This window comes from Narcine bancroftii, chromosome 1 (genome assembly GCF_036971445.1).
Source record: "Narcine bancroftii isolate sNarBan1 chromosome 1, sNarBan1.hap1, whole genome shotgun sequence".
Lineage (NCBI taxonomy): Eukaryota > Metazoa > Chordata > Chondrichthyes > Torpediniformes > Narcinidae > Narcine > Narcine bancroftii.
Genome location: NC_091469.1, coordinates 22,371,106 through 22,388,051, shown reverse-complemented (window position 1 = coordinate 22,388,051; position 16,946 = coordinate 22,371,106). Strand labels below are relative to the sequence as shown.

Sequence of the window (16,946 nt, the reverse complement as noted above, 5' to 3'; positions counted from 1 at the left end):
ACTTCATAGAGTCTGATGTGCTTTCTGTCTGGAGTGTAGCATTATATACCTCAATGCACAAATTCCCCCCCCCCCCACAAACAATAAACTTTATTCGCATTAAATTATGTACAAGACCAAAACCTGTTCCAAACTTTACAATCATAATTCAAATCCTATTGAGTAAGATATATACAAACTTTTACATAGTGTCAGTTATCTCATATCAAGTTATTCACAATACAGGAAAAACTGTTCAGAAACTTGTTACATCTCATCAATGTATCTTCCATGTTTAACATTGTTGCCTTAATACTCAGTCACCTTGTTGTTTCTCACCTCTCTGTTGGTTTAAGGAGCACAAATAATCCTTTTCAAGGGAAGCAACACATCTGGGGCTCCCGATGTGGCTTCCTTTACATCAGGGAAACTGGATGCAGACGGAGAGATAATTTGGTCCAGCATTTTCTCTCTGTCTGCTGATAGTAAGGATCTCTGAGTGGCCCACAATTTTAATTCTCCACATCACTGCCACATTGACATGTCTCCCCATGACCTCATATACTGCCAAATGGAGGCTATCCACAAATTGGAGAAACACCTAATATTCCATCTCAACAGTCTCCAACCTGACAGCATCAATATCAATTTCTAATTTCTATTAACCTTCTTCCCCTGTTTCTCTTTTCATCTAGCTCACCACCCCTTCCCTCCTTTCTCCTACCAAAGAATTACTTTTTTTTAGCCCTCTGAGCTCTCCCTTATCATTTCTCAGCTTCTTTCTCTTCTACCCTCCCACCTGTATCAACTTATTATGTGCCCCTCCCTGCACATTTTTTATTCAGGCATCTACCTGTTTTTCCAGATCTTCAAGGGTTCAGGCCCAAAACATTAATTGCAATACATAAATGTGCTGAATAAACTCATCGGGTCATGCAGAATCCAGAGGAAGTAAAGGATAACCAATATTTCAGCCCTTCATGACACATGTCCAGACCTGAAATGTTGGTTACCTTTTAATTCCTCTGGACGCTGTGTTTCCTACTGAGTTTCTTCAGCACTTTTGTGTATTGCACTTGACCCCAGCATCTGCAGATTTTCTGTACAATAGAAATGCCATTTTTTATTGCACTAATGTAACTGTGAATATTTATTATCTACTTTTTATAGGTATCTCCTTCTGTCTGATCATTCAATGTATATTATTGGAGGTTTTTTCCCCCCCACCAAGTACCTGTTTGGCTGCAGGAAGTGTGAATTTTGAAGCATATGTACATTATCTAGGACAATAAAATCATTATCATCAAAGCATCCTGCATGTTGCAATACATCCCAAAGCACTTCATTGGCATGTTGGGTGAAATTTAGCAGTATCTTTGTAAACATATACATGAAGACAGCTGCCAAAAGCATGCACCTAAAAACTGATATAATTGAATATTTTAAAAGAGGGAAAAATGGAGGTTTCTTTCTGAGGGGGGAAATTCCACAGCTTGGCCCCCTGATGATATTCAGAAATAAAAACAGAAAGTGCAACAGCCTTAAGTTTCATCTAGGAGCCAAAGCATAAAAGCGATAGACAATAATGTGGATAAAGTATTGTTGTCATGAACATAAGGGGTCGTACAGCCTACTTCTGTGTTGCACCATTCGATGATTTTATGACCTTTCATCAGAGCGCCGAAAGGAGGCTTAATTATTAACTGGTTTTTTTTCAGGGATACTCTGACCTGCTGATTCCAGCAATTTTGTTTTCATGTCAAATTTGTAGCATCTGCGGGATTTTATTTGTTGATTATAACCTATAAAACTAATCAGGCCCAAAAATCCTACATCAACAGGATCATCGGTGATACGTGACTGTGAATAACCTAGTATCCAGTCATTCTGGGATGGAACGAAACCATAACCCATTAAAAAAATAACTCACAGAAGTTAACATCGTTTTTTTCAGACGCTGGGCTATTCTACTTTGCACTCCCACATTTCCTATATCCACTTCATATTAATTTGCTTTCAACCAGGCAAACTTCTAGAGAATTTTGGGGAGGGAAGAGTTTTTTAAAAAAAAAACTTAAAAGAACACAAAAGGTAATTTATTTTAAAAAAAGTTTCTTCGCCTACCCGAGTGATGGGTGCACTGTCCAATGACGTCACCCCTTCTCCCTCATCCCACTTCCTTTCTAATGATTAGAACGCGGCGTCATTTGTAGAATGGATACATTTCGCTCTACGGATACTTTGGTGGCGCTTTAAGGTTCCATTTCGGAACGTAATGTAGTACAAGAGCCAGCGGTGCGTTCCGACAGTAGTTGATGTGTGTGGAGGGGTGGGAAACCGATCAATGCCCGGATTACAATGTCGCGCGAGTCACTCGGCCGTTTCAAAAGGCACCTGGAGCCTGGTCGCCTCCACTCCAGACCGGATAAGGAGCGCAAAGACGAGCCGTTTCACCGCAACAGCCGCGTACACTTCGTTTTAAAGCTATATACATCCTCTTCTAACGAATTAATTGGATTCCAGGAAACTTCTGCAGCCGTATATTAGTTTAGTAAATTGAGTCATTAAAGTGCCGCTCGGGTAGAAAACGTGCCACCAACATGGCGAAGTATCAAGCTGGAGGATCTTTCACCCAACACCCACCTACAACGGGTCATTTGGCAAAGCAAATATTTGATAAAAAGGAATCATTTTAATGATAACTCTCGGGTCAGCTCTGTAGTCGGATTTTGCTAAAGGGAAATGTTCTGCCGGAGCATGACACCTTCGGAAAACCAACATTGCGCGTGGCGGGAAGCAGTGGACCGATGTTTCTTTTGCTCAATGGAAAGCTACTGTAATTCTTCCTCCCCACCCCCCAAGTTTACTGAGCAAATTTACCTTTTGCAACTAATTTGACTCAAATTGAATAAACTAAACTATAAACTTGTCGTCAGCCCAGCAATCGTGCGATATTGGGTTGCTTAAAATTGTAGCACTTTATCCTTTGATATATTTAATATTTGATCCTTGTCACAAATATTAGAATAAAGGAAGATGCCTACATGGTTATTGTAGTGTAATTGATCCAGAAAATACATCCAAGGCTAGTAGATGACTAAATTGAAAATATAAAAATACAACTCCATGGAGATTAACCCCCCTCCCCACGCTCCCTTTAAAAGGGCGCCTTGACTGTATGTTACAAATATGGCTTCCAGTCTTACAAAAAAATTCCAGAGATAGAGACGATGTCTCCTTCATCCCTCCACGTCCTGAGAGGAGAAACACACCCCCTTCCAACATAAAGTTACCATTAATTCCGCTTCTCAAAAAACCCCCAGCTTTTAAACAGTTAATTGCAACGCAGCAACAACTCCCGTCTCACTCTTTTGATACTTAAACAAATGCATACATCTATGTTTCTATTTTGTTTAAAATCTCTCCTTCTTTATAACCTTATTTTTCCAAATTTATCGTCCCGCTACAAAATAAATAAATTGTAAACCATGTGGTCACTAAAGGGTCACGACTACCTTAATATTGTTAAAGTAACGCCAACAAAACTAACACCCAAAACATGTTAGTTACAAGAAGGAAGAGGGAGGAAGCTTACATCACACGGCGTTCTGTTCCGCAGTTCCAAATGGATTCTCTTTTTCATGTCCATTTTTAAAAAAATTAAATGGTCTAAGATTATGAATTTTTAAAATCTAAGCAAGAAGTCAGTCTTGACGATCTACGGCAAACGCCAGTTTCTCTACCCGCGCCAACCAGCAAACAGTGCTGAGAACGAACGAGGGAACCATGGGTGGAAATGGAAAATACAGAAGACTCACTGCTGCCACCGATGGATGACAAGCAAAGCATCCACATCATCCTGTTAAAGTATGCCCTTTCAAAATCGCGCTACAGCATTAAAAGTTAACGCTGCAATAACATCCTCTTCGTTATCAAATCCTCCCAAAGATATCTTTAAACACGACATAATGACCTTGAATGTTTATGTTGGGGGTGAGGAGTGGTCGGGATGAAGAAGTTTCCAATGTCCAAAACTGGTGATTTTTGCACCAATAATTGCACGTAAATTGTGCTAAATTTACATCTTCAACCACTTATTAGTGTAAAATTTTCCCTGGACAATTCCGGCAACCAAAATATGCATTATTCTAAAAGAAGAAGAAACACTGCAGTAACTCCATGACCCAAGGCATATTATAGCTATTGAAGTAAATTTGAAGTGTCATTACTGTTTGTAATGTGGGAATGTCAACTAATTGTATCCACAGTCAAGAAGGTAGTAATGACCTTGATGAACGTTGCTTGAGGGATATTGGACCAAAACATTCTTCTTTAAAATATTACCAGAGGATCTTCTCTGGTAACCTCCTGCAGTGCAGCACCTCCTTGGTCATCATGGATTACTGAACTCAGTTCTCTTGAGCAGGACATGCACATACAACCTCCTCAAACTCTGAGATGAGTGACCTGCAGAGCGTCTTGAACTGTGCTCCATTTATTCCAATTTGTTTCAACCTCAAAGCTGACAGTTAATCCTCAGAAAGTCTGTATGAGCAGAAAAACGCTTAGTCTTTTATACCTAAGGTAGATGATTCTAGAACTGGAGGACATAAGTTTAAGGTAAGAGGGGGGATATTTCAGAGGGATCTGAAGGTCACATAGAATTGGTTCAGAAAATACTTCTTTCCAATTAAGTGCATAATATTTTGGTTCTCTAAAATCCCATTTTTTTCTGAATATTTTATTTAAGTTTTAAGAAAATGCAGCATATATGACTCAATTAATACAATAACAATAATACATTGAATGTTAAATCATAGAAAACATTCATAAGGTCTGAAATTTAAAAAAAAGAGTGCCTCTTCTCCCAGCACCCCCTCTCCAGATTCAAAAGAAAAAGGGGACAGACAGCAGGAGTTAAAGGGAGATTAAAAAAGAAAGAAAATAGAAAAGAAAAAGCAACAGGAACAAGGTTTGACATCTCAGTCAAATTATTTTAAAAGTATTAAATTTCTAATAAGGAGTACAATAATTGACAAATATCAAAATAAATTATACAACCTGGGTATTTAAGTAATCTAAATAAGGTTGCCAAATTTCAACAAACATACTCCTAAGACTATAAGCAATCTTCTCAAAGGGAATACAACTTTGCTATTCCATGATCCAATGATCAGTGTGAAGTAGGGAATCAGATTCCCATATTACTGCTATACATTTCCTGGCTACTGACAACACAATTTAAATAAATTTAGATTTATTTTTGGAGAAGATAACTTTTATAACTGCCAAATTCCCCAGATCTAGAGGGAATTTTGTCAACACTTCCCCCAATTCTATCCAAAAGGGTCTTCATTTTGTGCATAACCAGGTGGAATGTAAAAAGGAGCCAACATCTACACCACACCTAAAACATCTATCAGAAAATTATGGTTTATTTCTATGCATTTTTTGAGGTGTGAGATATAATTGATGCAGAAAATTATAATGTATCAGTCTATAACTAGAATTAATTGCGGTAGCTCTAAAATCACACTTGACTACTTTGGTTACCTTAATCTTCAAATAAAAGCAACAGCTTTTGCCTAATCTTAATGCCAGTCAACTGATCAGACTGGAGCTCTTATGTATCCTCCTTTACATGAATAACAATTTCCTAGTAGAAATATTATCTTGTTAAGTCACACGTGACAGTAACTTTCAAGTTAGAGTAATAATAAATTTGTGAATGTGGGAGCCAGTGTAAACATTTTGATGACACAATGCCTTTGCTACAATATCATCCAACCCTAAAAGTTGGTGCAAAATAAGACAATCTCACTTCACTGAGGGCAAGACCTTTAAAGCACCAGCGATTGGGTTCAAACTTCCATTGTCTGTAAGGAGTTGGTACGTTCTCCCTGTGTCTGTGTGGGTTTTCTCCAGGGGCTCTGGTTGCCTCCATACTGGGGGGGGGGGGGGGGGTGTGTAGGTTAATTAGGGGTAAATTGGGTGGCATGAACTTGTAGGCTGAAATGGCCTGTTACCATGCAGTATGTCTAAATTAAATACCCATCCCCAGCAATACATTCCAGACACTCACCACACTTTGAGTAAAATTGTACTTTTGACATCTCCCCTAACAGTTTTCCACTCACCTTAAACAGTTGTCCACTGGTATTTGTTATTGTTGCTATTGTAGAGACGCTGTACATTCACCATATCTAAACGCCTCACACTTTTAAGTCACCTCTCATCCTTCATCACTCCAAAGAGAAAAGTCCTAGCTCTGTCAATCTTGCTTCATCTTTAATTTCAGTATTACATTCTTGTACTAACTTCTTGATTCTCTCAATATCTAAATATTTATCAGTATTTTATTGAATATATTAGTCAAAAGATTTTCACCATCCTATTTTAAAGAGATTTCCAAAGATCATTACTTCTTAGTCCAAATTGGTCTTCTCAACTCTCAGTCAAGTGAAACATTTTCTGCTCCAATTAATAAACATGGCCCCTTTGATTATTTTTAATGTACAGGTACTATATCAACATGGTTTTATCAATAATTAATGATTGATGTTTTTAAAATAAATATTTCCTAATTTACCATGAAGATTTATTCATTTTGCATTGAGAGGAACATGGGTGAATCTCCTCACATACTCAAATAATGCAATTTGTTTGTTTAACTAAATGTTCATTTTAGTTTGTAAACTTTCTGACTTTTTATACAAGAGTGCAAAACATATATATTAGTGCAAGCTACTTTCCTTTTATCATTAATGTGCTTGATTGTTGCAGCTCTGCTTGCTCTATTTACACAGAGCAGAATGTCCTTGCTGTAAACATTTACATAGTGACAATAAAGTTGGTTCTTAATCAGGTAACAAGAAATATGCAACTGAAACATAGGCTTGCTTCATCAGTGCAAGAAGGAGGGATTTCAACAACAAGGTTGTAGAGCGCGTCGAAAGAACCAAAGACTTGTTGATCCAAACCAAGGCTTTTATTAATTAAAAGACTGGAGCATATCACATGTAGGTCGACCAGTCCAGAATGACCTGATCTGGCTAGGAGCAATCCTTTAAGACCCGCCAGTAGGTGTGGCTACGCTCTCAGCCAATCACAGTCATCCTACACTACAATCTGTACATATATACACATTGGTGATAAAATCTGTACTATCACAAAGGTTATATATGAAAACAAATTCATTTGGCAAAGGAGGAAAAAGATCACAGAGTTTAGGTAGGATAAATGGAGAGAAACAATTTCATAATAAGGGAACATAGATGTACAATACAATAAAAATAATGGTGGATGTCAGTTTTTTTAAAAACAAGAATGGTTATGAAAGATGGTGGAAACAGACAATCTGGGTTATCAAAATAATTCAAACTTGAAAGAAAAAAAATTGTTGATCAGATTCGATGAGATGAATGGCTGCATTCAATTAAGCTTTTGTAACAAAGCCTAACCAAAAACTGGTATTCCTTCATCAATTGCTCAACAAATGTGATTACTGATTAGAATCCTGTCCCTTGATGGCTTTGAGTCTACTGCCTTATCAATAAATTAATACATTCTTTTTCACTAAATATCAAGGACCCATCCTACATTGTTTCAATGTTTTTAAAACCAGATCACTCATTACAAATTCAAATGCTAACTTCATTTTCAAATCTTTCAGGAAAATTCATTTGGTATGTTAGTAGTGATTTTAGCGGAATAATTAACTTTAGTGAAAGTGAATTACGTAAGAAATAAGCATTGGTTCAAAAAAAATCTGGAAGTTACAGTGTCTCATGAGAATTATAATCATAGTAAATTGACCATTTTTAAATATCTTGATATATTTAAGTAAACATAGTTTACTTTTTAAAGATGCATTTTTATAAGATGCATATTCTTACAGATAGAAAACTTAACCAACCATGGACAACTTTTAATGTACAGATTGCAACATGGTTATGCTGAATTCAAGGTCTTTCCCTTGCTGCTCACTGACTTGTGGTAAAATAAATGGCAAGGTTACGTTGAATTCATTTTGAAACTGAAAGGAACTCCTTCAAAGATCCTAATGCTCATACAGAAATATTTAGGAATTACATTTTTTCATTTTCTATGAAAATGTTTAATGATCTCAATTATTCTTTATTTCAGCCCATTCACCTTCACTTGTAGGGAGAAACCTTAGCAGACTTTGAATAGACTCCAACTCCCAGCATTGTCTTTTCTTTGGCTTGGCTTCGCGGACGAAGATTTATGGAGGGGGTAAAAGTCCACGTCAGCTGCAGGCTCGTTTGTGGCTGACAAGTCCGATGCGGGACAGGCAGACACGGTTGCAGCGGCTGCAGGGGAAAATTGGTTGGTTGGGGTTGGGTGTTGGGTTTTTCCTCCTTTGCCTTTTGTCAGTGAGGTGGGCTCTGTGGTCTTCTTCAAAGGAGGTTGCTGCCCGCCAAACTGTGAGGCGCCAAGATGCACGGTTTGAGGCGATATCAGCCCACTGGCGGTGGTCAATGTGGCAGGCACCAAGAGATTTCTTTAGGCAGTCCTTGTACCTTTTCTTTGGTGCACCTCTGTCACGGTGGCCAGTGGAGAGCTCGCCATATAACACGATCTTGGGAAGGCGATGGTCCTCCATTCTGGAGACGTGACCCACCCAGCGCAGCTGGATCTTCAGCAGCGTGGACTCGATGCTGTTGACCTCTGCCATCTCGAGTACTTCGACGTTAGGGATGAAAGCGCTCCAATGGATGTTTAGGATGGAGCGGAGACAACGCTGGTGGAAGCGTTCTAGGAGCCGTAGGTGATGCCGGTAGAGGACCCATGATTCAGAGCCGAACAGGAGTGTGGGTATGACAACGGCTCTGTATACGCTTATCTTTGTGAGGTTTTTCAGTTGGTTGTTTTTCCAGACTCTTTTGTGTAGTCTTCCAAAGGCGCTATTTGCCTTGGCGAGTCTGTTGTCTATCTCATTGTCGATCCTTGCATCTGATGAAATGGTGCAGCCGAGATAGGTAAACTGGTTGACCGTTTTGAGTTTTGTGTGCCCGAAGGAGATGTGGGGGGGCTGGTAGTCATGGTGGGGAGCTGGCTGATGGAGGACCTCAGTTTTCTTCAGGCTGACTTCCAGGCCAAACATTTTGGCAGTTTCTGCAAAGCAGGACGTCAAGCGCTGAAGAGCTGGCTCTGAATGGGCAACTAAAGCGGCATCGTCTGCAAAGAGTAGTTCACGGACAAGTTTCTCTTGTGTCTTGGTGTGAGCTTGCAGGCGCCTCAGATTGAAGAGACTGCCATCCGTGCGGTACCGGATGTAAACAGCGTCTTCATTGTTGGGGTCTTTCGTGGCTTGGTTCAGCATCATGCTGAAGAAGATTGAAAAGCATTTTGCTGACCTAATAATTAGCATGAGAGGTTTTTAAGAATGAACAATAAACTTGACCCATTCATTGTAACCCGTTAAGGTGAGTAAAACACAGTTTTATTCAAAACCAACATAAAATTGAATGATTTCAAAACCATGCAGTAACATTTGACAATGAACCCAATTCTATCTGCAATAAATTTTGTTGATAAATTTTTAAAAACTTGTTAAAATATGTTTTCAATCAGTACAATAACTGGTACAAATGATATTGTAGCAAATCTCTTCAAAGTTCATCTGGGTGGTATCAAAATAATCCACTGCTTTATACTGGAAAAATTGATCTGGTTAGGACAACGTCATTGTAGGCTTAATGTGCATAACTCAACTACAGCTGTATATTTGGAGTGAATGGAATGGATGATATTTGACCCACTCCATGGAAATTTAAATTGTAAAGGTGAATGAGGCTTTCTCACCATCTGTAAACTTACTATTTGGAAGGCCTTGGGAGTGGACCATGCACAAGAAAACTTATGGAAGGAATGTAACTCAGAGATACTGAGTGCCATGTTAGGCTGGAGGAGTTTATACATCAAGGGGGAAGACTTTCTGAGATTTGTTCATGAAAACAAATCAGGTGGGAGATGTTGAGTGGGAGGTATTTAAACCAGCAAGCCTGGAGATGGTTGATGAAACGATCTTGGGCTGGGATTTGGTGGGGGGGGGGGGGGGGGGGCTCAGAGGAACGTAGTTTACTAACCTGAAGTTGGATGGCCAACCAGAAGAAAACTGGCATTGCTGAATCTGTGGTGACAAAAGCGCAGATGTGTGGGTTTTAAGACATTAATTTGCTCAACGATACTAAAATGACCTACTTTCCAAAAACCTCCAGCAACCGCCATCTCCTGGTGTATCTACAGAAATGCACAAGTTGTTTGCAGGGACGGGCAACCTTGAGGCTCTCTCTGTCAGTGTGCATTTTTGGGGTCACGATTTGAAGAACCAGGAAGATCATCAAAATCCAGGATCAATGATAATTAAAATGAATTAATCGCATAAAAAGAAAAAAAAAGGTAAAATTGTTTAAATAATGGTGTTATCTGTGTGTTTGCAAAACTACGTTTGTTTTCTTATAGGCAGCAAAATGTCGCAAAAAGTGGATGGCTCAACAATAGGTGCCCATGATCAAATTCAAATGCAGGATAAGGTCGGTGCATGGAAGGGCCATACATCCTTAATTTTAAAATAACATCCCGAAATGCCATAACCATTAAACAGGAGCCCCGCGCCCACGAACCGCATTCTTTTGGGCAAGCAACTCGTTGGAGGGCATTGTCTCCTTTGCACAAACAGGGAAAGATGGAGGCTCTTTCAGGGGGAGGGAAAGACACCATCAATGATGCAGGTCATTCATCTTAAAAGATGTCTCAGGGGAGGGATTTTTTTTTCCGCAGCTTTTCTTAACGAGATAGAGGAAACATGAAGTTGACTGAAGCCTTTTTATCCAAACCTGCGTGTTTTTAAACGTCCGAAATGGAAACGAACGTTTTTGTGTAATGAACCAGACCATGCGTTGTAATAAAATCTAACACAAGCTCACAAACAATAAAAAAGAATATTTTCCAACCATTAAACAGACACGATGACAGGTCAGCCGATGCAAATGATTTTTAGCATTTAGAAACGTTTCATTTTCCGTCTGTAAATATTTATTTCATTCAATAAGTTGGTTACAAAAGAAAACGTCGAATTCGAGAGGGAATGCACACTGATGAAGGCCGAACGAGTGTCTGTCAATCACAAGCACATGACCGTCACACGCCATTTTACAGAATTAGTTACATGCAAGATGTATCTATTATATAGAACATGACAACGGATACATTCGAAAAGACTGCACGAAGAACGCGTTAATCTATTCAGACAATAAGGTGTTTTGATATAAATTGTTACGAATACCAGTGCACCGTGAATCAAATAAAATCGATTTTTGAATCTCCTTGCGATCATTGAATGTGAGCCAGCCTTCAGCAACAAGAATACTCCGGGCTCTGGCTATTCTTAGGTATTCCGTTTCGCAAACCATTTCTTCTCCGTGTATTTTTTTTTTTGCAGTTTGGTGTGTTTATTTTTCTCCCCTTTTGTTCGGTGCCCACTTCGTGCAACAATGCTAATCTGTACGGCCTAAAATCAACAGTCCACCGATCTCATCTCGCTGTCCCTACCCGCCTGTCATATTTTGCAGCCGCTCTGCACCATTGCGTCCTCCGTCTTTCACTATGCAAATACAATCGTCAGCAAACCTTCCAGCGAACTCCCTCTAGGCGGTGGTACTGGCATGACAAAATGTATCAAGGACAAAAAAAACCAAACCTGGTCCACTCGAGGGAAGGACGCTATTGCGTGTGGTATCTAAAGATTGTATTGCGAAAGGATCCTTAACATTTATTTGAACTCCCACGTTAAAGAGCGTATCTCTGACTTTAACTGAACTGGATGTATTGTTAACTGTGGTGCAGAGTATTTTCACCACGGAATCAGACCCACTCAAGAGACTTGAGCCTAAAAATCTAGGGTCATGTTCTAGTGTAACACTGTGAAAGTAACTGCACTGTCAGAGGGACGAGGTTTCCTGCGAACAATCAGGTTCCTCCTAGTCTGTACCAACATTCAAGATCATGTCCAATTCTGGGCTAATTTTCCCCACTCTCTCCTCATACCCCTTGACTCCTTGAACTTTAAATATTTGTTAATCTCCAACTTGAAATATATTGGACAACACTACTTCCCACAACTTTCCATGCAGAAAATTTCAAACATTCATAACCTGCTGAAGGGAGAAAATTCCCCCTCATCTCACTCTTAAAATGGCAGACCTCTTGTACTGAAACTATGACCCCTTGTTCAATGTTGGGGTGACACAGAAGAGCAGTTACTTTACAGCACCAGAGACCCAGGTTCAGTCCTGAGTTTGGATGCTGTATTTGCTAGACATTGTCCCCTGTAAGGATTCAATTCATTTCAGTTCCTTTCAATTCCTCCCTTTCTTGTCACATCTGCACTCACGATGAGGACTTCCATGCCACATCATCAGAGATGACCTCTTTCTTCAAACAATGTGGTTTTCCCTCTACCACCATCAACTCAGCACTCACCTGCATATCCTCCATTACCCGCACATCTGCCCTGGCCCCCCTCCACCCCCATGTGCATAAGGACAGAATTCCCCTTGCCTTCACCTACGACGCATCCTCCTTCTTATCTACCCATTTATTCTTGCCTGTGGGCCTGTCTCCAGTGTGTTCTTTGAAAGGTATAGAAAAGTGTGAGGGGCTTAGTTATGGGAACAGCCTGTAAATCAGTGGGTGCTCCATCACGCTGCTGGGCATTTACCGTGACAAGGACCTTGCATCCTTATCCACAGTCACTTAGCGAATCTGCATTCTGCAAAGAGGTGGGGAACATTCTCCACTCTATCGCAGTCATCTAGGGGACAACATGCATGATGGGTGATGTTCTGGTTCTACATGAAGGATTTGACTCCAAGGGCTTCTCTCATTGCCAGCCAGGCCAAGTCTTGGTGCTTGTTTGTGAGCACTGCTAGATGACCTGAAGGGTCTGCTCCAGGAACCACCTCATTGTGTTCATCGTGTCCTCGTCCTTCAGTGTCTGCAGGACATTTGGTGCTGACCACTACCTGATGTCTTGAAAAACATTTCCATGAAGGATAAGTGGAGTGGCAAAGTCCAGCTGACTGAGACATTTGTGGCCATGGGATCAGGCCCATTGTTCACCACACCTCAGACAGATAGAATATCAGGATGTAGAGGCATTTGGTGTCCTCTTACTTTGATTCCAAGCACACAGGAAGGATGAGGACCACCTTGGATATGCTGTTGCTCCTGTTTTCTGGTGACTTGTACATGGCAAACCTTAGGACCATTTCTATCTTGGATACTCATATAAACTGGAAAACTATTCTGGTGACTGCCAAAGCAGTTGCGCAAGGGATGGGCCATACCTTTGTCATGTACTGCAGTACCAAGAGTACCTTGCAACTGATGACCAGGTTCTTCCCTGTTATTAAGAGGGAGCACCACACCCACAGACCCAATTTCTGGAGGAATTTTGTGATCTGCTCTGACCAATTATTGTTGCATGCCTTGACCCCTCCAAACCTGATCCCCAACACCTTCAGATAGTCAGATCTGATTGTGAAAAAAGATGGTGCACTGGTTAGACCAGTTACTGAATAGCATGGCAGTGCTCTTCCAGTTTACCCCAGTGCTTGATGCAGACCCAAAATGGCCATAGATGGTGATCAGACTGCAGACCAATTGTGTTTCCAAACAAAAGACAGCAATGTCATCTATCTACAGGGAGGCCTTGACCTTGTCTGGCAATGTCACTCATCTTATGGCCTCGTCCTTCCTGATGGATTCAGCAAAGGGCTCAATGCAGCTTATAAATAAGACTGGAAAGACCGGGCATCCTACCCGACTCCAGACTTGATGGAGAAACTATCTGTTTCCCATTTGTTGTTTTGGACTGTGCTATGTGTGTCCATCCAGAGCAGTTTAATACAATTTCAGATTCCCTCCACAAATCCCATTTTGGAGAGCACGTCCATCATGTACCCATGCGATATCCAGTTGAAAACCTCTTCTTGTTCTGGGTGAATCACCTGTCCCAGGGAAGACTTGACTTGATTGGCGATAGCTTTGGACATGATTTTGTAGTTAACATTTAACAATGAAATGGGTCTCCAATACCTGATATCCATCTTCTCCCCCTTCTGTTTGAAGATGAGGGTGATGATGGCCTTCCTCATTTAGTTTGGTATGCTGTCTGCCGGAAGCTTAGTGTTGTATACTTCCAGCAGGTCTGGGCCCATCCAGTCCCACAGAGCCACGTACAACTCAGCTGGTAAGCCAGGAGTTTTACTCAATCCAAAGGAATGGATGGAATCTGTCAGCTCCCCCAGGATAATGTCCAGCTTGTTGTCGTCTAAGACCTCCATGATAGAGGACAGGCCAGTTCTTCACCTCTCGGAGTTCCTCCCTCACATCCATCTCTCTTGACTGCAGAAGGAGTTTCTGTAAGTCAATCTGAAGATCGCTAAGTTCCTTCTGTCTCTGTCTTGCTCTCAGAACAACATTAAGGATAATGAAACACTTGGTGTTCTCCTTGGTTGTTTCCAACCAATCAACTGGGGAGTCAGAGAGGGTTTTCATGGTTCTCCAACCAGTGTACTCCTTCTTTAGTTCCTCTACATTCTCTGGGGTCGACAACTTCATGTTCATCTTCCATGTCCTCCTGCCTGCCTTCTAATCCTCCCATCGGTGACAGGAGGCGTGAAGGAGTCAGTGATCAGAGAATAACACTGGAGTGACATCGGTGGTACTGACAATGATGGAGTTCAACACTACGAAAAAGTCTATCTGAGACTGGATTGAGCTATCCAATCTACACCAGGAGGGCTGAAGCCATTGCACAGCTGTGCATCCTTAAGGAAGAAGTCTGGAGGGAAAAATGGACAGGACAAATGGAATAGTTATCATGGCTGTATGGATGTTGGGCAATGTTGCTAAGGGCATAAATAATCATCACTGGGTGTATTGGGAAGGGTTGTGGCTGTCATGTGACAGCACTGCCCCTACCCAGTCAGAGGACACACCAGCTGCCAATCAAGGTTTGGATCCACCCCATCCATTCGTACACACCTTGCTGGTGGTGCCATGTAAATTTCCTGGACTGCACTCTCCAGCCTGCCTGTACTTGGCCTTGGGCTACTAACTTTTGGAATTGGATTAACCCTCCTGGTACGAAGCTACTGGATCCCTGTAAATGATCTGGGCTTGTCCCTCCAGCACTATAAAGGTGCCACGTGCTCTTTGTTCTCTCTCTTTGTCAGCTTGGCAGCACCTGCTTCACTCTAGGCCAAGAAATGTGGAAGGGTGCTGGAGAAACTGTTGGTAAGATATGCACTATTAAAAGGGTTGGGAGCATTTAATTACTATCCCTTTCAGCACAGAGCCGTGCCTGCTCTGAGTCAAGGGGTGGTGGGGTATCGAAGTGATTTTTCCTTGATCATTGTATGTACCAGTTCATTGTGTGTGGGTGTGTGTGTGTGTGGGTGTATCTGTTACCGTTTTCCACATTTGCCTGCTGTAAATAAAATACTTCCCTATTAAAACTGTGTTCAGAGTCCTTGCCTTTGAGATCTACCAAGCCTGTTTCCTCACTAACAACACTGGGTTAATGGCAGCATTTAAAGAATAATAATACAGAGAATGTAATGAAATATGTTGTGTAATGCAGAGCTGTGGGATCTGCCTGGTAGGTCAAGCTATGCTAAGGGAGACAGAAAATCTGAGCCATGGTCACAGATGGATAACTTATACCTGTGGCAGATATGACTAATTCTGAGATAGACGATGAACACACCTTATCCAAAATTGTAGAATCTAATGTTAAATCAGGAAGGTTGTTACACACAGATGGTGGATGAGGTGCTAAACCTCAAGATTGTACTTGACCTCATTATAATAGTGTTGGAGACCAGAGACAGATAGATCATGACTGTTTACTGTTGGTATATTCTCTAAAATTTTCTTTTTCTCACCTACTTTTCCCTCAACATCATCCTCCAAATGAGCAGCTCCTGGCTCCACACCCTCTATCGTACTCTTTGCCTCTTCCACTGCTTCTGATTTATTGAACTGTATTTACACTTTACCATCTCTTTCCTACTCCCACTGTCACTCTCAGACATCAAAACCACAAAGGGTCTGAGAGGGTGAGTGCTTTTCTGTATACCTAATTCCTGGTCAAAGTTGAAGTCTGCTTCTGGACATTATCTTAATAGCTTTTTGGGATATGGTAATGGTGCAACAGTTAGATTATCAGGTTTATTCCAGAGATCCAGAATAACAATCTAGAGACTCAAACCGTGGCAGCTGAAGAATTTAAATTAAGTTAATAATTTAGAATTTAGGAAGAAAGAATCATCTGAATGGAGAGATGATCATGAAACGTTATTGGAATGTCATAAAAACCCGTCGAATTCACAAATAGACAGGACAGAATCTCTGGCCTATATGGGCAGCAGAGTTGGGATAGTGGTTAGCGCAACACCTTTACAGTGGTAGTGATTGGAACCAGACCTGCATTTGAATCCTGCGCTGTCTGTAAGGAATTTGTGTGTTCTCCCTATGTCTGCGTGGGTTTTCTCTGGGGACTCTGGTTTCCTCCCACCCTTCAAAAAGCATACCAGGGATTGTAAATGTTAATGGGTTGTCAATTGGTTTGCACAGACTGTAGGGCCTGTTACAGTGCGGTATGTCTAAATTTTAAAAAATTAAATTAAAAACATGGATATCCAGATCCACCCCATGTGGTTGACTCAAATGGCCAGTTGAACCAGAATTCCTACATTCAAACAAAGAAGAAAAAGGACAAATCATCTAGTATTAATTCATGCACCCAATCCGGATATGGAAAGGTCACACCCATTCCAAATAATCTTGCAAAGTTCTACTCTTAAACATCAGGGGATTGGTGTCTAAATTGCGAAAGCTGTCCTGAAGGCAAGTCAAGCAATAGATTGACATAA

General features: G+C 40.8%; 2 protein-coding genes across 9 annotated transcripts in view; one reads left to right on the top strand and one right to left on the bottom strand.

The window, feature by feature from the left end:
• anp32b (acidic (leucine-rich) nuclear phosphoprotein 32 family, member B) overlaps nucleotides 1–10,196 on the bottom strand; it is a 63,803-nt gene extending 53,607 nt beyond the window's left edge. Inside the window, exon 1 of one of the 2 annotated variants that reach the window (XM_069921912.1) lies at nucleotides 10,092–10,196. In XM_069921912.1, coding sequence (XP_069778013.1) covers nucleotides 10,092–10,127 — 36 coding nt within the window. In that variant the 5' untranslated portion in view covers nucleotides 10,128–10,196. Of the gene's footprint in view, nucleotides 1–3,574; nucleotides 3,785–10,091 lie in introns of those variants that run through there. The other variant, XM_069921901.1, reaches the window with a different exon arrangement.
• Nucleotides 1–16,946, top strand: part of LOC138755587 (hemogen-like) — a 94,136-nt gene that overhangs the window by 15,563 nt on the left and 61,627 nt on the right. The window contains exon 1 of one of the 7 annotated variants that reach the window (XR_011352408.1): nucleotides 10,264–10,404. The exons of 4 other annotated variants lie outside the window; for them this stretch is intronic. The gene's annotated coding sequence lies outside the window, so the exon portion shown is untranslated. Of the gene's footprint in view, nucleotides 1–10,263; nucleotides 10,405–11,339; nucleotides 11,397–16,946 lie in introns of those variants that run through there. 2 more of the 7 variants (XR_011352410.1, XR_011352406.1) reach the window with 2 other exon arrangements.